Below are 21,010 nucleotides of genomic sequence, written 5' to 3'. Positions count from 1 at the left end.
ATTTTAGAGATTTTAAATAAATATTTGGGTTAAATCTATTTTACAATTAAAAACATCTCACATATTAATATTGTTAAATTATTATTTTGCATAATATTCAAAATAATTTAAATTTTAATACATTTATTTTAATATTATATTTCTGTTTATTATAAAATTTACTTTAATATAATAAAATATGTTTAATGAATTGTAAATATTAATATTATTTTAAAATATTTACATTATTATATTTATTTTAATATTATATTTTTATTTATTATAAAACACTAGAATTGATTTTTTAAGTTAATAGAGATAAAGAGTATTATGGTAAAAAAAAAGGAAAAATATCATCGTCCACCCATTTTTTTTAATTTTTTCAAAAACACACAATTCTTTTTTTTTTTTTCTGGAATCTACCTAAAGTTACATTTTGTTTTACTTTTCCACTTCCGTTTGGAATCCGTTAAGAAAACTAACGGAAACTTAAAAAATAACCATTTTACCCTCAAAATGAAAATTACAATTTAATCCTAAAAATGCCAAAAATAATCAGATTTAACGATGAATATCATTATTGGTACGTTAATAAAGTACAAACAAATTTTAACTACTAGCGATTATAACTCAATGAATAATAAAACTCTACTTATCTTAAATTCAATTGATGGTTTATGAGATTGAGTTATTTTTAATACTACTGTTATAATTTAACATTCTAATTACAGAAATATTTAAAAAAAAAAACTACATTTGATGGTTGTGGAATTAATTTTTTTATTGACCGATGGGGAAAATTAATAGATTTAATCTGATTATTTTTGACAATTTTTAGGGTGAAATTGTAATTTTTGTTTTGGGGGTAAAATGATCATTTTTTTAAGTTTCCGTTATTTTCTTAACGGATTCCAAATGGAAGTAGAAAAGTGAAACAAAATATAACTTTAGGTGGATTCCAGTAAAAAAAAAAAGAACTGTGTATTTTAAAAAAAAATTAGAAAAAATGAATGGACAGTGGATATTTTTTCAAAAAAAAATTAGTGTTCCTTTTTAAAAACTTAAGAATTTTATGACTATTTCTCCAAACCAAGGGACGTAGCTGTCCTTTTTTCCCCAAAAAAAAAAAATCATAAACAATTTCATGAAGCTTTCATCTATTCTACTAAGCATTAAAAAGTGCACATAACCAGTTACAAAATCAATGTTTCCATTAAAAGTAAAAATGAAGGTGCTCGAACCACAATAGAAGATTGAAAAAAAAAAAGTATACAAAACATACTTTCAAAATACAGGGTATCATCTTCCCTCTTACGGGGTAATATTCTGCGGCGATCTTATTGCTACTGCTTCAACTCTTCTCTTTTTCAGTTGTACAGTTACTTTGGAAAGCTTGCAATCCTCCAGGAAATCATAGGAGGGGCATGCTCAAGGCTCGCAAGACATCCTTGAATTCAAAGTTTCGTGCTTCCTTATTGAACCGTTCCACAAGCTTAAATCTCACATCATTCAAATAGAAAGATTGAATGGTCTCCAAGAGCCATTCTGCTTCTGAGTCAGTGAGCTTACTCGTGAACACAATATCTCCACGGATAAGCACCAAGTCCTTGCTCTCTGCAAAGTCTGTGTAAAATGATGCAGTGAAGTAGGGAGCTGCTTGAGTTCCTCTGGCTTTGTAATCCTCAAGTCCAGTTACAAGAATGTGAGGCAGTTGTACTGCAAGAGAAACAGATTTACCTTACTAACTAACAGCTTTACTTCAAACAAAAACTTTCCTTTCACAGATTTCCTGAGAACAAGTTTCAGTGAATTGTATTGCTTGAAGTAATGAAAATCCTTCCTGACTGGCCCTAAGCTAAGAAAATAAGTGCGGGTAACACATGACATTACTAAACTTGTTATAACCACCTCAATATCCACATATGAATACTTTCAACAATCCCAATTTTTAACCATAAAGTTAAAAACGGCAATATTAAAGTAGGTGATCCCTTTCATTAAATAAGAAAACAGAACAAAACAAAAGCTAGGTGGTCATATCAATAGTCCATGAACATAGAGACAGACACGAAGGAGCCAGGCAATCAGACAGACACGGTTGGGACAGTTATAATAAAAGTTTCAAGTTTTCAACAAATAAATTCTAGTTAAATAAGGAAGCATAACCCCATCTAAGGTTTCCCCAAAAAGAGAAATGGCCTATAGAAGCTAACTTTGACATGGCAAGTAGAGACCAAGTTAAAAATAATGACATTTCTCTTCAGTTAAAAATAACATTACCGACTCATTTTCAAATAAGCGCACATTTATGAACTAAGAAGATGGTTCTCATAACCTAGTCGATGGTCTCTTTTCAAACCTTATCTTTACTAAAACAGGAAAACTCTAAAATGGCTACCGTGTGGGTGCAAATAATGTCCATTCATTAAAAAGGGATTTAAAAGGAATTCCTCACTTCAGAGTTCAATCAGCTAACTTCAGGTTAATGCCACAACTGCAGTAATGAAGAGAATAAAACTTGTATCTATTACCATAAACCAAATCTAGTTGTTAAAACATTTGTTACATCCTGTTTACCGTGATGCAAGTGTTATCTCTTCTATTCACTTATTCAACAAAAGTACCTCAAGCACTCTTGAGTTGGTACACCAAAAGGGCCAATCTATGTACCAAGACAAGAATTTTTTTTTTTTTTTAAATATAGAAGATGACCAAATCTCACTAAATAGCAGCATGTAAGATATGCGAGATTCATCGGAGACCAAACCTTGAACAAACATTGTTGCATAGCCACTTCCTTTCCACAGAGGAATTACAAAGTAGCGGCTGTAAAGAGCAATAGAAAAATAAGAATGCAGAACATGGAGAATGCAGACAGATACATAATAAAATCATTAACAAATTACCAATCAGCTGCTCTGTGCTCCAATAAACGATAAAGCTGGGTTTTCAAGGACGCGCCAATGTGACCCCTTCCCAAATGATACTGAAATAACACAACCCATTAATTATATGAACCCAAAAAAATTGTTCACAAAAAAAAAAATGCAGAAGTACCCGAAATGGTACATACATCGTCCCAAATCGTAGCAAGATCCTCGGCAGATTTATCCTTGGCTCGCTCGATATCAATAATCGAATCCAACGGCTTTGGCTGCAACGGCGTGAACCCAGTTGCAAACCTTGAGGTTCTATACAAACCAAGCGAAGACCATTTCAAGAAGTCGCATGGAATCGCTTTCTCTCGTTGTTTTTGGATGGTTGGGTTTACAGGGAAGGCAGTGAAACTGTATGAAGAAGATGTTTTGGTGAAGAGATCTTTCACTGAGGAGACTTTGGTTCTTAAGAATCTTGACGACAAACGTAGCATTGTACAAATTTATGTGAGAAAACAGAATTACAAACTTGAAGTTAACGGACTTGAGTCGGGAATTTTATCAAATAGCTAGCCCGCAATCCAAGCTTCAGCGTGTGTCCTTGTAACGAAGAAAGCCTTGTCAAATCAATTGCGTCTCACGGCAAAACGAATCGTTCGGCTATTGAAGTGGATCGAATTCGGCCCAATTGCCAAATCCAAAGAGCCCAATTGCTATTAAACTAACGAATTATTCATATTTTCTCTAAATGAAAAAAAAATAGAGAAGTTGAATGGCACCTAAAATTATTATTAGTAATTTATTGCAAGAAAATAAAAAGATAAAAGTTTTGGCACAGGTGTGAACAACATAGTAGTCAAGTTTAGATCTGGGTCATCCGATTACGTTCATATTGTGATAAATTTAGACTGATCTACATACGGACTCATTTAGTAATTATGTAAAAATATTAAAATTTAAACCCGAAACATAAAATAAACGAGTGATCTGACACATCCAATCAATAATTAGGTAATTTTGTCATCTAACATACTATATAAACTAATATCATGCTTAACACTTATTTAGTAAGATTTACATCAAACGTTACATACTCATTTGATAGAAATTGCACTCCTGTATATTTAAATAATATTATGTATTGATATTATAAAATATAAATATCTACCAAAATATAACACATTTATATCATTGAAGTTTTAAATCTATTTAGAATTTTACAAAATGGAACACCATATAAATGTTTATCCTTAAAAAAATCACATCTAATATTTGAATTTGAATTATAATACTCTATAAATTAATTTGTAATTAAAAATATAATAATAATTTTATGTACATATGAATTAGTTTTGGTTAATTGTTTAATAATCATATAATAACCCGAATAAATGAGTTGAGAAACTAAATCTTAAATCGACACACAAAAAAATATATTGTTGATTCAGTCAAACCCATTCAAATAATCATGTCAGTTTTTTAAATATAAATTCATTTATTCACGTCGTATTAATATCAGAGTAAACGATTGTGTTCAAATTTTACGCGCTCTATCCGCCTGCATGCTTAGCACCTTTTTTGGCACCGGAGCTACAAAGTGCTTTTCATGAAGGGAGGGAGCGATATCGGCATTTAATTTATTGGTGGGTTAACAGCGCCAGTTGCGTTGACGAGAGTTCTACATCATCCTCAAAAGTTAATTATAACAAAAGCCTATATATATATATATATATATGTAAACAAAGAAAAGCTGCTTTGAGTAAGTTGTCCACTGTCTTCTTCAATCTGTCCACAGCGTTCCTTGAAAATATATCTAAAATTCGAAATGGAGCTGAAGAAATTTGTGACAATCTATGCCACAGTCCATGTTCCTCTGTACGAGGTTCCCAGGTAAGTTGACTTTGCAGCTTTTTTTTTTTCTCCCTTTTTTTGGATAGGGACTTTGGAGCTCACCAATAAGAATCAACAATATTTTTTTATGAATGGACCATAGTTTCTTGGTGTTGCATTTTATTTTTACTCTTTTTTATATTTTAGTTCAATATTTGATAATTTGATCTGCCAAGGGGAAATAAAGAAAAACAACAACCGCCTGTTCTTGGCCTTACAATGTTCAGACTAGTTAGACCTTTTACATAATTCAAAGCCTGGATATAAGCAGTTACTTGCCAAGAGATTTGAAATTCAACCCCTATAAAATAATATAAATCTGCAGAGAGCTGAAGTTGATACAGTGACTGGTGGGAGTTGGGACTAAAATATCTGTTTTCGCAAAATCTGACTGGGGTCACCTTCTGTACTGAGATGCAGAACTTTGAAAGTCATAAATAAATCAATTCTTTTAAGTAAAAAACAAAAAATACCAACTTTTTTGTCTCTGTGGTGGTGAGATTTCTGGTTCCTTTTACTTCTCTTGTTCAGGCTCATGAATCCAAAAGTACAATTAAAGCAAGCGAGGAGTGAGTGTATGTGTGATGGCCCTCACAGCTTTTACTGCGCTCACAATAAAAAGCTTATCTCCACTTAATGATATACTGAAAAGGCCAAAAAGTGGCAAGTAATTTATCTAATTTATGTAATTCTATATAGCCATTGTTGTTCAAATAATAAAAATTAAAATTCTACATAGCCAGTGGAGAATGAAATCAATGGCCTGGATTCATTCATATATGTCAAAAGGTATATTTATGATATATTGATATATGGTGAGGTCCCTCGTTCTTGCACATGTTCTGCATTTAAGCATTTATGTTGGCAAATGGGGCTCACTCCACTCACCATAAGCTAAGCTTTGCTCAACCTTCTAGTTTTGTATTCATTGATTTCGTCATTTTGTTTCATTCGCTTGGTACAACCACCTTAATGCCATTGGCACGAAGATAAGCTCCAACATTAAGATTTAGGATCCTCCATTTTCTTTATATTATTTTTTCACCGGCTAATCTTTCGATTTTGTCACATCAATCAAGATTTAAGGGTACCAGCAATTCGTTTATCATCTTGCTGAAGAATGACACAGAGAGCCAAAGAAAGTTTATCAGTGATGCCTTCGCTAGCTAGCAGCTAATGTGTCAATCACTAGTTGACAAAAGTTGGTGATTAATCAGAATGATTAATGGTTTTAATCATTGCAAGTTTCCAACTACCCGTGAATGGATTCTCCATGCTAATGAGTATTTCCTAATATCACTTTGAGACAAGATAATCAACAAACAGAACAAAAGAAACTGACATTTGTATTCAATATAGCAAAATCAGTTGGCAATTTGAAGCCCTAACCGAAGTGTATAATTTTAAACTCCTGTAAATTTCAGATTGTAAACATCTATATTCTGTAATCCATTAAAAAATAAAAGCAATTAATTAAAATAAGTTGGCTCCGAAGGGTATTCTTTTTTTTGGGGGGGGGGGGGGGGTGGGGGTTTGTTTAATTTACATCAGTTCTCCTCTTTATATGCCTATCTTTTGGTTTATTTATGGTTTTGGGACTTCACGGGTGTTGATTCACTCTATTTTTCAACAAGCAATATGTCCCACACATCAAACATTCACACCTGGGTTCCTCACTTTTATATTCTCCTCATTAGTATGAGTCTTTTGTCCTAAAGCTGCCTTGTGTCTCCAATACAATTATGTCCGTCCCATCTTCTCCTCCTCCTTCTTCTTCTTGTTCTTCATTTCCTTTTGTTTTGGCTTGCTTGCCCATTTTTTCGCTTATTCTCAACACACCATGTATTTTAGCAGCCAAAACTAATAATAATAATGCTCGCAGCAGCAGACGCCAACTCTCAGTTGATTACTATGCAAAATCTTGCCCTCAACTTGAGCAACTTGTAGGTTCAGTAACCAGCCAACAGTTCAAAGAAGCACCCGTTTCTGGTCCAGCCACCATTCGCCTCTTTTTCCATGACTGCTTTGTAGAAGTAAAGTATTTTTTTTTAATTTTAATTTGCATGCATGCACATTTCGCTGGTAGTACTATGTAATAACCTCTACCAGAACTACCATCAACCTGGTACATTATTGATTTTTTTTTTCTCTCGTTTTTTATTGAAGGGCTGTGATGGGTCTATTTTGATAGCGACCAAGCCCGGCAGCAAAGAGTTAGCAGAGAAGGATGCATTGGGTAACAAGGACTTGCGGGTAGAGGGATTTGAAAGCATAAGGAAAGCAAAGGCCTTGGTGGAGAGCAAGTGCCCTGGTGTTGTATCTTGTGCAGACATTCTCGCAATTGCAGCCAGAGATTATATCCATTTGGTCAGTAAATTCTACTTTTCGCTTCTAGCTGACTCTTTCAGATTCGTTCCAATCGCATTCATATGCTTAATTAGTTGCCTCTTGAGTAAAAAAGAAAAAAAAAAATCAAGTAGCAGATAAATTTCTAATGGGATATATTAAGGCTCATTTGATTTATTACAACTATATAATCCGAGTTATTAGATAAAGACACTTTGAATGCTTGCTTTCTTCCAATATTTTGTTTGAAAGGTTAAAAAAAAAAAAAGACTCTGTAAAGTTGCTCATAAAAGCAAAGCAGACTCCATTAATAGTTCCTCTGATTCTTGGTAAATAATAGAGACATTCAACTTCTCACTGGCTATTCTCTCATTTCTCTGAACTAGCTTAGTCCTATTTTCTGATATTGACGATGCTTCCAAAGAAGAAAGATTTTAGAGAAAAATTGTTGTCTCATTTTCCACTAAACAACCAAACTTAACAAGCTGTTTTCAACAGGACAAAAACAGATAAATACATATTTCCATGTGCCCAATTTGTCTGCTAATGATAAATTTTGTCGTAAGCTGATCCTGACTATCAATATATTTATTTAATTTTAGTTATCCAAAGACGTAATTAAATCATTTCATCGTAAATGCCAAGACCATTTTTGCTTTTGTTATTATTGTTTGAAATTGATGTAACATCCTATCTTCATAACCTTAGAGAAATATTCAAAATATTGTTGCAGGCTGGGGGTCCTTATTACCAAGTTAAGAAGGGGAGATGGGATGGGAAAATATCAATGGCGTCAAGGGTACCCTTCAATTTGCCGCGTGCAAATTCCACCATTGATCAAATTATCAAAATCTTCAACGCAAAAGGGCTGACAATTGAAGACTTGGTGGTTCTTTCTGGAGCGCACACAATTGGATTTGCTCATTGTGAGCACTTTGTGAGCAGACTATATGATTATCGTGGCACAAAGCAGCCTGACCCTGCCATTGATCCAAGGCTACTAAGGGCTCTGAGAATGGCATGTCCACATTTTGGTGGCAATACTGACATTGTCGCACCGTTTGATGTTACCACACCATTTTTGTTTGACCATGCTTATTATGCTAACTTGGAGGGGAAATTGGGCTTGTTGGCCTCAGACCAAGTTTTGTTTTTGGACCCAAGGACCAAGTCTTTGGTTCAGGAATTGGGCAAGGATAAGCAGAAATTCTTCCAAGCTTTCGCTGTAGCTATGGAGAAAATGGGCTCAATAGGTGTTAAGAGAGGGAGAAAACATGGCGAGAAAAGAAAAGATTGTGGCATGCACATGTAGAAAGGTTGTTGCTGTTTCCCATTTTTGCTCAACGGATGAGGCTTTGTAATTTTTTTTTGTTTTTCCCCTCTGTGATAGATGCTTGGAGGCTGGAGCGCAGATGATTCTTTCTTTCAATAATTGTTCCAAGATTGTGCAATGGCACATAATGCCCTCAACTTTTTCAGTTTTATTTTTTTATCCTACCCAGTTTAAGAACTTAAGATGAATGCTACTTTCTAGTTTAATTGAAAAAAGAGCTAATTTGATAAGTTTAAAAAAAAAAAAAAAAGCCGTCATTTCAATTTCCAATAGACAAACGTTTCCACTTGGGCAAAACTCTGAAGCTAGCCAACAAGCTACAAATATAAAAGCCATGTACTCCATTTCATGGCTGCCTTCATTTCCCATCAATTTGGCTCGAAGCCGCAGCAGGAAGCCCAATAAAACCCAACTTCACCATCGAAAGCGTCAAATAAACGCCATGCGTGCGGTAGTCCAACGAGTCGCCTCTGCCAGCGTCGAGGTCTAATCTAAACTTTTTCCCACTCCATAAAATTCAAGATGGCACAATGGTCGGCTTCTTTTGATTAATACTCCCCTTATAATGTTGTTTCTCCTTTCCAGGTTGAGGGGCGCCTTGTGTCGGAAATCGGGCCGGGTCTCCTCGTCCTCGTCGGGCTCCACGAGTCCGACACCGACGCCGACGCGGATTACGTGTATAACCTTTTTCATTTCTCACTCTCTTTTCTCCTATTTAATTATAAATCTAACGAATTTTATTAAGTTTTGTGAGTGGCAATCCTAGTAGCAACTAAATGACTGGTAAAATTACTGAATGAATGTAATTATGCAGCTGCCGTAAAGTTCTGAACATGAGATTGTTTCCAAATGAAAATACAGGCAAAGGGTGGGACCTTAATGTAATTTTTCTTCATCTCTCTTTTCATATACGTGTGTTCGTGTGAATATTATTTTTTAATTTGTTATAAAATTAAGTTATTTGTATGGTCTAGCTTTAATTATGAGAATGGTTATGTATCTTTGCAGGTTATGCAGAAAAAGTATGGAGTTTTGCTAGGTAGAGTTTGCATATTTTGCTATTGATTAAATGAGAAGTTGATACCCACGTGGCTTTTTTAATAACAAAAGAATGGTTAATTGGTTTTTAGGACTTTCTTATTGTATTCAAATTCATTTATTTGGGTTAATGCTAATCAGTGTCTGTTGTGGTGTCATTGCGTGGTTAAACTGTTGGCTTGGTGATGGTGATGCAGTGAGTCAGTTTACGTTGTATGGGATATTGAAGGGTAACAAGCCGGATTTTCATGTGGCAATGCCACCCCAGAAAGCAAAACCGTTTTATGGTTCTTTAGTTGATAAATTTCGAAAATCTTACAACCCAGATGCAATAAAAGGTAAATGTGCTTTCCAGTTGCATCTTGTTCTGCATTCTTTTAGTTTCTTGTACAAATCTCGCCTTTTCATTTTAAGCAGATTGTTTTCCATGTATAAACCTTGGCTGGGTAGATCCTTATATGTTTTACTTAGTGGATAATTGTACTGCTAATTATCATCTTTTGTTATAAGCAAGATGGAAGCCTATTTTGTGCTATGCTTGTTAGGCCTTTTTAAAATTCGGTGGATTGAAGGTGGAAAAAAATTTTTTTTTTTTGACCAAATGACTTCACATGAACAATGAGAAAAGTTATTGGTACAGACTAAATCATTGTCAGAGCTGAATTCATGCTTGACATGGTTTGCATAAGATAGTTTCTATGGACTTAAAATTTTGTCCTACACTTATGTAAATGGGATTGCTCGAAAGTATTGTGTTTGATGTATTGGTTCTCGGGTTTTCCTATTGATTTGTACAGATGGCGTGTTTGGAGCACTGATGAAGGTTAGTTTCCAACCAAGATCCTTTTCTTTCATCTCTTTGCTAAGAACACTTCTCTAACTTTGTATCTTTCCAATTTATGAAGGTTAATCTAGTTAATGATGGGCCAGTCACAATGCAGCTTGATTCATCTCAATCTTCAAAGTGAGTACCACAAGCTCTAAGGACAAGAGCTTGTAATCAGCTAGATTCATGATTTTTGTTGATAGTTATCATAGTTTCCATAGCTAATCAGGGCTCAACTATTTCAGGAATACAAATGAGGCAGTAGGAGAATCATAGTCTTGGTTGATCATCTTGGATGGATTGACATCTCAAGGTGCACTCATTCTTCTATGACCGCATGAACTTGTTAGGTGGCCTAGTGAATTGTAACTCACGATTGTCCTTTGAAGGAATGTAAAACACAATTTCTATTTGTTAAGGTGAAAGTTATTACGATTTCGGATCAAGACAGCCTCATATTTTGATATTCCCGGAATCCATAATCTGTTGCCATATGAGAATGTGCATGTTACAGGGAGAACAGCATATTGTGATAATAAAATTGGTCACGTAAGCAGAACAAGATAATCATTTTTATATATACGCTTACAAAAATAGCTTCTAAGGGCTGCACCAAGATGCTACTTCTGTAATTTTCCCAAAACCATCAATAAACTTAAAACTTTATACATTCCTAAACTAAAAAGTGAACTACATGTCAAAAGTGAGACCCCATTGATTCCACGACAGACACTCGTACGAGTGAGTTGCATCCTAACCTGCAAATGGAAAAAAAGGGCAAATGCAATTCAATTAAAGAAATTATTTCATAAAAGTTTTGGTATAAAAGTAGTCAATCGGTGCATCATGGTATATTATATAATAATTTAAGTATTTGCTTTTCCTAGTGGAAGTACAAATGTACAAATAGTAGCATACATGAACAAGACAAGATTACAAGAATGTGACACTGTATACGTAAGCATTCAAACACATTAGTAACTCGGACAGTTTCGCAAATCGATCTTTAGAAATCTATGCTCCTTATGCATGCGATCCACCTGACAGCAGATCAAATATAGAGAGAACTTGAAGGAGGTCCCCTCATCAACATATGTAAACAGCAGTAGTTAATCCAGTTACCTGTGATAAGATGTCCTTCAAAATAAGTAAGATGATATTCTGAACTCTTAATTAGTTCGTTGAGAGGATTGTTGCTGCTGTAAATAAAGCTTCTTTTGAAATTGGCAAAATCTCCATTTCACTGCAACATAATACAATAATTTTCCTTTTGAAAAGGGGTGCGGTCGGCATAATAATTACTCGAAAACATATTCAAATAAAACTTAATACTACTGTTTCTAACTGTTCTTTACCATACCATTACCAAGCTGAAAATTCATTCATTTCGTTATGCTCCTTGATAGGGTTATTGGATAAATTACATATCATAAACATTAAAACTTCTTGCACGGAAAACTTAAGGAAAAACTTACTCGTTTGTTCTTTTCAAACTCTGAAAAGCACAGATCATACTCTTGCATATTTCCACAAGAGAGCTTTCTCTAGTCTCTTCCTTGGAATCCATGACTCCTTCAATATTTTGGGATGATAGCAACAAAAAAGCCTGAGTTTTATAAATGTTAGAAAATTTGTGGAAATGAAGAAACTAGTATCATCAATAAATATATAGATAGAAACAAAATTACATGGTAGCGTATATATAATGAACTTAAAAACACTTAATGAACTTAAAAACAATCACCTGAAAACCATGTGCCAATAGCAACTGAATAACTTGTATGCTAATCTTTTTCAGAATGCTCTTGGTTCCTGTGCTCCTTGAAAACCAATTCAAAATTCCAGTGAAAGTAGCATCATCAACAGGACCGTTTGATCTCCTTGTGCGAACAGAAGGCTATGGATGAGGCACAATCAATCACGCATACCACCTACTTGTCTAATAAAAAGACCTTAGACAATATAACTAAATGCATCAGTGCAATTGACTTGCCTTAGTAGTGTATTTTGAGAAATACTGCACAACAATTTCCAGTTTCCACTTAGGTTGATTAAAGACCTGGAACACATTTTTCATAACCCAATAAATTGGAAATTTTGTCCAGATCACCCATTTGTTAAATAACAGCAGAAAATTTGAATAACCACAAATCACAAAAGCTTTTAGAAGCTGGGAACAAAAGCAAATGCAGATTGTGTTGTACACAAGTGAGTAAATAAATACGAAGAGAAAGATTCTGCTAAATTGATCATTATCTGAAGGATATAATTTTCCTTGCAACCACTAAAAAAGAGCATAAAACAATTCATTGATCTGTGTACCTGAAGAAATGGCAAAAGCATATCTACATTGTAAGTCAGCTCATCCAAAACTATCTCCACCACTGGGGTTCTGCACCAAATCCGAAGATGTATGCCACTTCAATAACCAAAAGAGATTGAATGTGCACAAAAGCCGCATCACATAAGAAGAAAATAAATACCTCACACCATCAGCTCTGGTTGTTTGACCTTGCATGTCTGCGTTCTTCTTTGAATTATCAAGCTCCATAATCTAAAACATTTTACAAGATCAGAACTTAAATTCAAAGTAACTTTCGAATCATAAAATTTGAGTGATTAATAACTCACTATTATTAGAAATTTCTGCATAGCAATGCAGGTGCTCTTTCCTACTTGCAGTAAAGCAAATGCCAAAGCAGGATTGCAATCTTCAGATGGCTTGGTATTAGAATTCTCTGGGCTTCCACAATTATCACTCATTCCAGTATAAACTTGAGATAATCCACATAAAATGGACAAGCAATCCTTCATCAAATTTTTATAATTTATTCTTCTTGACCCCTACAAAACAAATTTACTTTGGTAGTCTCACATCTCTCAACAACTTCATAAGAATACAGTGTTTCAAGGATATGGGACAACAAGAACTTCAATTTGAAGAGAAACAGAGATCAAGAGATACTCATGATGCAACTATCACTTAATCAGGGTGTATCAATAATGAAAGTGATATGATTTCTATTAAAGTTCGAGGATTCAATAGTGAAAGTGTACCAGAAGCATGTTGAGAAAGGACTCACGCAAAATGGTCCAGTTCATTGTTTCTGCAATATGAGAATACAATAATCAAAATTTTCAAAATCTTGATAAGCACAAAGATTATAGATATTGATCCCCCTTTTTTTTTCAATGTACCAATGGATATTGACTTGCCTGCATAAATAGTCTTACGAGGCAGAAAATCTCCTTCAAAAAAGCTGACGAGATATTGAAACAGTAACATATTCCTGAGGTTCTGCAAGATGGCATGTAAGAATCAAGACAATACCAAAAAGATTGTTACTACAAGAACTGAGTAAACACATTGGAAACAAAAAACTAAACAAAAATTGAATTCATGAAAGTTCATTATAATATAAACACGGCATGTATACGACAAGAGCAAGCTAATGAATTTACTGTTGATAATTGGTATATTATATGATCTAATCAGCTAAGAGTATATGACTATATATGTGTGCACATACAGATAAGCACTCTTTTCTTAGTATCAATTTCTACTTCAAAATGAAGGCCTGATCAAGTATGAATCCTGAACCAAGATTTTTATCCACGCTTCAAACCTATACGAGGCTAAACAAGCATTCTGAGTGTCATGACCCAACCCAGACCTGGCAAGATATTGTCCGCTTTGGGCCTTAACAAGGCCCGCACGGATTTGTTCTTGGAGTGCCCATACACCCCAAAACGCATCTTGCCAATTAAGGTGTGGATCACCCCTTATAAACCCAGCATCTCTCCCGTGCTTTGCCGATGTGGGATTCGCCTAGGGTGTTACATCAATGTCATGACCCAACCCAGACCTGGCAAGATATTGTCCGCTTTGGGCCTTAACAAGGCCCGTACGGATTTGTTCTTGGAGTGCCCATACACCCCAAAACGCGTCTTGCCAATTAAGGTGTGGATCACCCCTTATAAACCCAGCATTTCTCCCGTACTTTGCCGATGTGGGATTCGCCTAGGGTGTTACATACACCCCCCCTTGGGGACTCAGCGTCCTCGCTGAGGTTTGCCCCACCATCGCTCAAGAGGACACGCGGAGCCGCTCTGATACCACAATGTCATGACCCAACCCAGACCTGACAAGATATTGTCCGCTTTGGGCCTTAACAAGGCCCGCACGGATTTGTTCTTGGAGTGCCCATACACCCCAAAACGCGTCTTGCCAATTAAGGTGTGGATCACCCCTTATAAACCCAGCATCTCTCCCGTGCTTTGCCGATGTGGGATTCGCCTAGGGTGTTACACTGAGCCTCTTGCCACTTCAGGGTTCTCTATATCATGCCCTTAGATGATCCCAAGCGAAACCTTTTCCATTTATTTCTCAATTTATCAGGTGTTCGAAACATATAACTGTGATGTACTAAGTATAAGTAGTAAAGTAACCTTTGTGTCTATTGCTCGAAGGTTTTCTACAGTAGCTATTTCGACAAGCTCTTCTATCAACAGAGCGAAACCCTGCAATTTGCAAAAGATAATCATAAAAGTTAAATTGCAGTACAAGCCGCTAAAAGAAAGCTGCAAACTATTTTTGAAAAAATCAGTTGGATGAAAAATTGGTTATAGAAAAACTAATATTGAGAACAAGCACAACAGTTTCAACTCACTGAAAAATCAAGCAGGCTGCTAGAGTTTTCTCCAGCTGCTCGGCTTTCATTAGAAGCAACATCTGAGCTGAAGGCAAATGGTGACCACGCCTACAAGCAAATAAATCAATATATTCTAACTAAACGTAAAGGGACTTAAAATCTACAAATTACAATAGATGATTCTACATTTCCTGAGATATTAATTTGAACTGGTCATGTTGTCGAACCTGTATAAGAACCATGGAGGCCCATATATATGTGCAATACATGCAAGATATAGTAGGAAATATGAATATCATCAAATAAATTTTTTTGTCCATAAATACCATAAAAAACATTGTGGACGGAATAATACCTCATCAACAACAACCAGCTCGTGTGATTTGGAAACAAACACCTGTGGAAAATGCTATACCAATAATAGATAATGTCAACAAATAATATAAGTACTCATAATACAATGTTAATGCAGTTGCAGGTGTAAAAGTAAATTGAATTAGATTTATTTTCCCACAAAAATTACCTTGTCTAAATCAATAAGAAGCTGATAACTTGACATTATCAATTCAAGGGATTTCCCAACCCTTAAAATTTGTAACACAGCCGCGTACATTTTGCTAAACAGAACAAATTCCTCAATTAAACCATTATTTGAAAGCATAAATTTAATAACTACATAAATAGCGATTCCAATTATTTGAAAAGGCAAAAATATAAATAAAAAAAAAGAGAAAAAAAAAGTTACTTAGTTGGAGGAACTGCAACTTCACTTGCAAAGGAAGAAGCGCGAACAGCTTCAAGAAAAGAAATCCCTAATTTGAAAAGCGTGATTAAATAGGTTGCTATAAATTTTGAAAGAAATACGTATAAAATAACAAGTAACAACTTCACATTTATAGCGTCGCAGATACGTCAAATCGAAACGTAAAAGAATTTCTTTGATTTTTTCAGGGTTTCGGGGGAAACAAACAGAAAGGAAGGGATGGAAAGTGAGGTACTGTCATCGTCGGCGTCTTGAGTGTCTTTGGCTTCGGTGGATTCGACGATTGCTAATGTGTTCTCTTCGATGCCTGTTCTGTTGCTCCTTCTGCGGTTGGTGCTTGTTCTCTCCATACTCTTGCTCTTCCCACGATATTGATGGAGCCCCCTCCCCCTACCACTCCTACCGCACCCTCCTCCCTATAAAAATGAAATTGGCGCCTACAAAAGTTTATACTTACTTTTTAATTTCAAAAAAAAAATTTTTTTTTTTGTTTCTTTATAGTTACACAAGTACATTTATACGTCAAGATTTAATTATATATAATAATTATCAATAGCAGATTTTTAAATGATTGAATTAACTCCAATGCTCTGTTTGATACAATTTTTTAAATAGAGTTTATATTAGTAGAATTTTTATAAATAGAGTGTTTATCAAAATAATTTTAGTTGTTTAGTTGTCAATAATAATTTTTATTAAAAATTTATAAAATTACTTTAATAGATAAGTTTTTAAAGTTATGTTATAAATAAAATAAAATAAAATTGTCAAATAAGTAAATGATATTTTAATATTTAAAATTTTTTTTTCAACATTTACTCTCAAAAATCTAAAATTTAAGTTTTTACTAGTAGAAGAAAAATAATTTATTTAAACTTTAAAATTCTATTAAAAAAATAAACAACACCAAAAATTATAATAAGAGTTTATAAAATTATATATATATATATTTATATATTCTATTGGACATGTATCCGGATAATGTACATGTAAGACTTTCTCAAATTAGAGGCAATTTGCATAAAAGAACCAAGTGGTACGTCCAACCAAAGTTGCATAAAATCATAAATATTATTCCAAATACACGGTGATGATATGCAAAACTGGCATGAATTTTTTTTTTTTTTAACTTCTATTTTTAGGGTCACCTTATGATTACTATAAACTAAAAAATGCATCTATAAGTAGATAACGAGCCAAAAGTCAACAATAATCAGCACAAAATCCGTTTGGGCTAAAGACTAAAGATCATATATGGATCGACCCACAATGAAATTTAATGCCATCAGCCTCCATCAGCAGCCCCATTTAACCCTGCCGGATCCACTTGAACACTAACCATCAATGGACAATCGTCCAACCCGGTTAAGGTTTTTGCAAACACATCTTTTTTTTTTTAAATTCACATATTAGGATGTATAAAAAAATATATTTATATAGTAGGATATATAAAATATTTGTCCTCATTAATATTTGAGAGATGACATATCAACTATACCTAGGGATGGCAATTGTACCGGCAAACCCGCAAATCCGTCCAAACCCACCCGCCAAAACCCGCCCGCTGCGGGTAATTTTAACCGTTGTGGGCGGGTTTAGTATTATAAACTAAAATCCGCACATGGATGCGGGTGGATTTGGTATTAACCTTATATCCGATGGATACCCGCATGGATATCCACCAAACCCGTAATATTTTTTCTAAATATTTTTAATTTAATTTTAATCTAAAAATGTATAAAGAAAATAATGTCATTATTCAAATTACCAAATAGCCAAAGACTCAAAGTGGTGTATGCGAGTATGTGGCCCATCTCTCATTCTAAAGTTATAACCTAAAGAAAACTAAAGGCATTTCCATTCGAATTAGTATTTGAAAATATTAATCTTAATTATTATTATAGGCATTGTGTTGGATGGGTGCTTATAGTGGTGAATGAAATGAATATCTTCTCTTGGAGCTTGTTTTAAATGATAATATGAAATGTAATCATTATTTTTATATACTAGTTTGTGTTTTTAAATGAATTTGTGTAATTTATACTTAAATTTGAGAATTTGTGTTGGATTAATGTGGAAATTTTAATTTTTCATTTAGATTATTTAAATATAAAATTGAGTGTGTTATATGGAATTTGAGGTTATTATTATAAATTTATATATTAAACATTTGTGATTTTAAATACGGAAACCCGCAAAAAATCCGCCGGGTACCATTGCGTGTTTGGTAATTGTTAAAACCCGCTGCGGGTGGGTTTTTTAAAAAAATTAAAACCCGCTGCGGGTTGCGGGTGGGTTTGGGTTTGGTAATGGCAAACCCGCTGCGGGCGGTGCCCATTGCCATCCCTAACTATACCCATATTTATGTGAAAAATATTTTCTCATAAGTAGAATATGAAAACCAACATTTGTTAAATTATTGATGATAAGACCCGAACCTAACCTGCAAAGTTGAGGTGTTATGTTTTAGCTCAAATAGGTGGTGTAATCTTTAAAATTCACTTATATTGCTTAATTTTTTATATATTTTTTATAAAATGATAGAATTTCTATTTCATTTTCAATTAGAGTTAGAGATTTATTTGATAAAATAATTCAATAATATATTTATTGAAAAATTTGAAATCATCAGGAAGCTAAACTGTTAGTACTATTTTAACTTGCTATAAAAAATGTCATGGTGTGGTCTAATTTTTTTTTTTTTTTAAAGGTTGATATAGTATAACATTATCACTATGAGTAATTCTACAAAAAATAAATCACTTACTTTTACAATAACAATTAACAATATTTTCGTCGATTCATGATATATTTTGTTCATAATTATACTTATTCTTTTTGTTTCCATAAATCAAAATATTTAAATATATTATATTCTCTACTACAAAAAAAAAAGGATTTCATAAATAATTTTTTAGTGCATGCAACTTCATAGAATATAAAAATCTGAAAAGAAAATTAAAAGAAATATATTTCTCGAAGCAATTTGCGTGCTGAAATTGCATTACCATGGAGCATGTTTATCAGTATATGTGAATCATTTTGTTGACATTCAATCAAACATCTCGACTCCATAGCACCGCAGCTGGTCTAATTAATGAGAGAGAGAGAGAGAGAGAGAAAGTCTATCATCAGCGAGAGTGTTCTTATTTTTTTAAATATGAGGATTCGAGATTTTATAAAAGTTATAGTTTAAAAATCTCAATTTCGTAGTTTATAAAATAAAGAGTGCCCACATCTAAAAAATAATCATATAAAATATTGGGATAGGTTCAAGAGACACATTTTTAAACACAAGTTTAAACATAATTTTTGAACCATTGGATTGGATTGAAATGAAAGGTCAAGATTAGATGACATGAGTTATTAATTTCATTAATATTTTTCTCTCTCCTCTCTTTAATGTTTAATTCTCTCTCTTCTTTTATTTAAAACTTTCTCTTTTCTCAGTGTACAGCAGCAGCTATGAAACCAGCAGAGTTCCATGGAAGCATTGCTTTCGCAGAAGCTGAAGCCACAAAGTTTGGTTTAGAAATTGCAGAGCAAGCTGGTTGTTTGCCCTTGATTGTTGAAACAGATTCCCAGGAAGTAGTGGATTTGGTTTTAAATAGAAAGGGCGCTCGGAAAGAGATCTTTTGGTTAATCTCCGAGATTCAAGCCATTTTATCAAGAATGCAGCAGAGCAAATTTCAGCATATTCTGAGAAGTGGCAACAGTGCAGCCCACTCATTAGCCAAATTAGCCTTAAAGCAAGATACTGTAATCTCATGGCTGGAAAACATTCCAGAAAGTATTTTGTCTGTAATCACTGATTTTGAGAAATGAAAGATTCAGTTTCATATAAAAAAAAAAAAAAAAATTCTCTTTTCTGTCTCCTATAAATGATTGTAAATGGAATGATTAAAGCCATCAAAATTAATTTTTGTAACTTACATAATCTATTTGTAACTATAAACTAGCCCATTTTAATTACCCAGAAGCACTTGTCCTTGTACTTTCTTCGATTAGTGGATGTGCTGACGAAGATTCCCTTCTTCTCAATCTTCTTCAACTGCATCATTATTTATTTACATATGCTTCGTGATGAAATGATCAGATTCATATCAATGTTTTGTTTGGCATTATATCAATTTTTTTTAAATTTTTTGTTGTGTTTGTGTATAAACTTTTACATATTCCATTTACAAATTATATAAGCAAATTAATTTAAAATATAATGGAAAAGAACAATGTTGTTTGATAGGAAATGATCGTGATTTTTTATTAAAACCTTTTACGAAGTTTATTGAAAAAGGTTGTGCATATACGGCTTACTTGTAGTGCTAGTTCTGAAACTACAGATCGAAAATTGTACAAGTTTGTTGCATATATTGTTATTTTATTTCACTGTTTGTAAGTAAATTAATTTTGATGGGTTTAATTATTTCATTTACAATCATTTATAGGAGAGAGAAAAAAAGAAAATCTTAAATAAAAGAAGAAAGAGAATTAAACATTAAAGAGAAGAGAGAGAAAGATATTAATGAAATTAATAACTCATGTTATCTAATCTTGATCCTTCATTTCAATCTAATCTAATGGTTGAAAAATTGTGTTTAAAAATGTGTCTCTTGAACCTACCCCAAAAATATTTATTAGAAATGAATTTAGAATTTGGATTAAAATTTAAAACGAATTTGTTATACTGTAAATTATTTTACAATATTGTAAAAGTCCGTTTATTATTTGATATGTTTGATCCGAACTTAATTTTGGGTAGGAAAATTTTTCAGTATATATATATATGTTAGCTTATAATAATCAAATTACACCGATCAAAAAGAGAAAGTTGAGACTGCACTTGTTGATCAAGAACTTACAGAAGTCGAGATAAAGTACTCGCGCAACTGCATTCTCTTTATTTATTTATTTTTTTTGTCTGAACTACGAGGTGGTCTTGAGTGAGCCCCAACTGTGAGAGACACATTTAAATCCGTACCACAACTCAGATTTATTTATCTTTGATAAAGTATTAAAATGTAAATTCAAATTGCCATCAAAATCAAAATTAAAATGCATGTGCGATTGTTGCATGTAGCCAATATCAACTTTTTTATAGGGCCGTCAATCTCTATCAAACATCAAAACCTCTTATACAGTTGAATAGTTGCATGTGTGATTATGCAGATCTTCACAGCTAATTTTCATCGCAGTACTGGACATTCACAGATGATTTATTTATTTATTTATTCTTTTGTGGCAAGAAATAAAATCTAAAATCTTTTAATTTATGTTTGACACCCAATCTTGAGGCGCATTGCAATTTGC

The 21,010-nt window shown here is 33.5% G+C and overlaps 4 protein-coding genes across 10 annotated transcripts; 2 read left to right on the top strand and 2 right to left on the bottom strand.

The window, feature by feature from the left end:
• Positions 1-1,167: 1,167 nt before the first annotated feature.
• Positions 1,168-3,528, bottom strand: LOC18053338 (ATP synthase mitochondrial F1 complex assembly factor 1). The gene is made up of 4 exons (XM_006449389.2): positions 3,053-3,528; positions 2,886-2,965; positions 2,747-2,805; positions 1,168-1,695 (listed from the first exon to the last, which is right to left on the bottom strand). The coding sequence occupies exons 1-4, from the start codon at positions 3,347-3,349 to the stop codon at positions 1,391-1,393; spliced, it is 741 nt and encodes a 246-aa protein (XP_006449452.1). The 5' UTR covers positions 3,350-3,528; the 3' UTR covers positions 1,168-1,390.
• A 1,152-nt stretch (positions 3,529-4,680) lies between these two features.
• Positions 4,681-8,487, top strand: LOC18053337 (peroxidase 19). Its single transcript, XM_024190985.1, has 4 exons — positions 4,681-4,745; positions 5,277-5,292; positions 6,912-7,112; positions 7,825-8,487. Exons 1-4 carry the CDS (start codon positions 4,681-4,683, stop codon positions 8,401-8,403), a joined length of 861 nt encoding a protein of 286 aa, XP_024046753.1. The 3' UTR covers positions 8,404-8,487.
• Positions 8,488-8,668: 181 nt separating this feature from the next.
• LOC18053336 (D-aminoacyl-tRNA deacylase) lies at positions 8,669-10,734 on the top strand. 2 transcript variants are annotated; one of them, XM_006449386.2, is made up of 8 exons: positions 8,669-8,908; positions 9,010-9,101; positions 9,239-9,305; positions 9,433-9,463; positions 9,660-9,800; positions 10,260-10,285; positions 10,368-10,426; positions 10,534-10,734. In XM_006449386.2, exons 1-8 carry the CDS (start codon positions 8,759-8,761, stop codon positions 10,562-10,564), a joined length of 597 nt encoding a protein of 198 aa, XP_006449449.2. In that variant the 5' UTR covers positions 8,669-8,758; the 3' UTR covers positions 10,565-10,734. The 2 variants fall into 2 exon arrangements, 1 of the variants encoding a protein (XP_006449449.2); XR_002907068.1 differs by lacking the exon at positions 10,260-10,285 and having other exon boundaries at positions 10,534-10,544.
• Positions 10,735-10,769: 35 nt separating this feature from the next.
• Positions 10,770-16,122, bottom strand: LOC18053410 (negative regulator of systemic acquired resistance SNI1). 6 transcript variants are annotated; one of them, XR_002907065.1, is made up of 16 exons: positions 15,939-16,121; positions 15,686-15,752; positions 15,464-15,557; positions 15,296-15,349; positions 14,959-15,048; positions 14,738-14,809; positions 13,505-13,586; positions 13,346-13,395; positions 12,920-13,132; positions 12,772-12,842; positions 12,611-12,680; positions 12,282-12,347; positions 12,033-12,185; positions 11,764-11,894; positions 11,411-11,531; positions 10,960-11,046 (listed from the first exon to the last, which is right to left on the bottom strand). XR_002907065.1 is itself a non-coding variant. In XM_024190312.1 (15 exons), the coding sequence occupies exons 1-15, from the start codon at positions 16,051-16,053 to the stop codon at positions 10,986-10,988; spliced, it is 1,389 nt and encodes a 462-aa protein (XP_024046080.1). In that variant the 5' UTR covers positions 16,054-16,122; the 3' UTR covers positions 10,770-10,985. The 6 variants fall into 6 exon arrangements, 3 of the variants coding, with proteins under 3 accessions (XP_024046080.1, XP_024046081.1, XP_024046078.1); XR_002907067.1 differs by having other exon boundaries at positions 15,832-16,030; XM_024190312.1 differs by lacking the exon at positions 11,411-11,531 and having other exon boundaries at positions 10,770-11,046; positions 15,939-16,122.
• Between the last annotated feature and the right edge of the window lie 4,888 nt (positions 16,123-21,010).

The sequence above is a fragment of the Citrus clementina genome, unplaced genomic scaffold (assembly GCF_000493195.1).
Source record: "Citrus clementina cultivar Clemenules unplaced genomic scaffold, Citrus_clementina_v1.0 scaffold_2, whole genome shotgun sequence".
Lineage (NCBI taxonomy): Eukaryota > Viridiplantae > Streptophyta > Magnoliopsida > Sapindales > Rutaceae > Citrus > Citrus x clementina.
The sequence above is the reverse complement of the archived record's forward strand: the minus strand, read 5'-3'. Positions and strand labels throughout refer to the sequence as shown.

Bases quoted from the DNA above. Each gene is read 5' to 3' on its own strand.
- LOC18053338 (XM_006449389.2), bottom strand. From the start codon at position 3,349: ATGCTACGTTTGTCGTCAAGATTCTTAAGAACCAAAGTCTCCTCAGTG. The intron at 2,966-3,052 runs GTATGTACCATT...GTGTTATTTCAG, and splicing joins TTGCTACGATTTGGGACGAT to TATCATTTGGGAAGGGGTCA. The intron at 2,806-2,885 runs GTAATTTGTTAA...TGCTCTTTACAG, and splicing joins GAGCACAGAGCAGCTGATTG to CCGCTACTTTGTAATTCCTC.
- LOC18053337 (XM_024190985.1), top strand. From the start codon at position 4,681: ATGGAGCTGAAGAAATTTGTGACAATCTATGCCACAGTCCATGTTCCT. The intron at 7,113-7,824 runs GTCAGTAAATTC...ATATTGTTGCAG, and splicing joins CCAGAGATTATATCCATTTG to GCTGGGGGTCCTTATTACCA.
- LOC18053336 (XM_006449386.2), top strand. From the start codon at position 8,759: ATGTACTCCATTTCATGGCTGCCTTCATTTCCCATCAATTTGGCTCGA. The intron at 8,909-9,009 runs GTCTAATCTAAA...TCTCCTTTCCAG, and splicing joins TCGCCTCTGCCAGCGTCGAG to GTTGAGGGGCGCCTTGTGTC. The intron at 10,427-10,533 runs GTGAGTACCACA...CAACTATTTCAG, and splicing joins GATTCATCTCAATCTTCAAA to GAATACAAATGAGGCAGTAG.
- LOC18053410 (XM_024190310.1), bottom strand. From the start codon at position 16,053: ATGGAGAGAACAAGCACCAACCGCAGAAGGAGCAACAGAACAGGCATC. The intron at 13,587-14,737 runs GTTACTTTACTA...GCCATCTTGCAG, and splicing joins TTCGAGCAATAGACACAAAG to AACCTCAGGAATATGTTACT. The intron at 13,396-13,504 runs GCAAGTCAATAT...CTCATATTGCAG, and splicing joins TCGTAAGACTATTTATGCAG to AAACAATGAACTGGACCATT.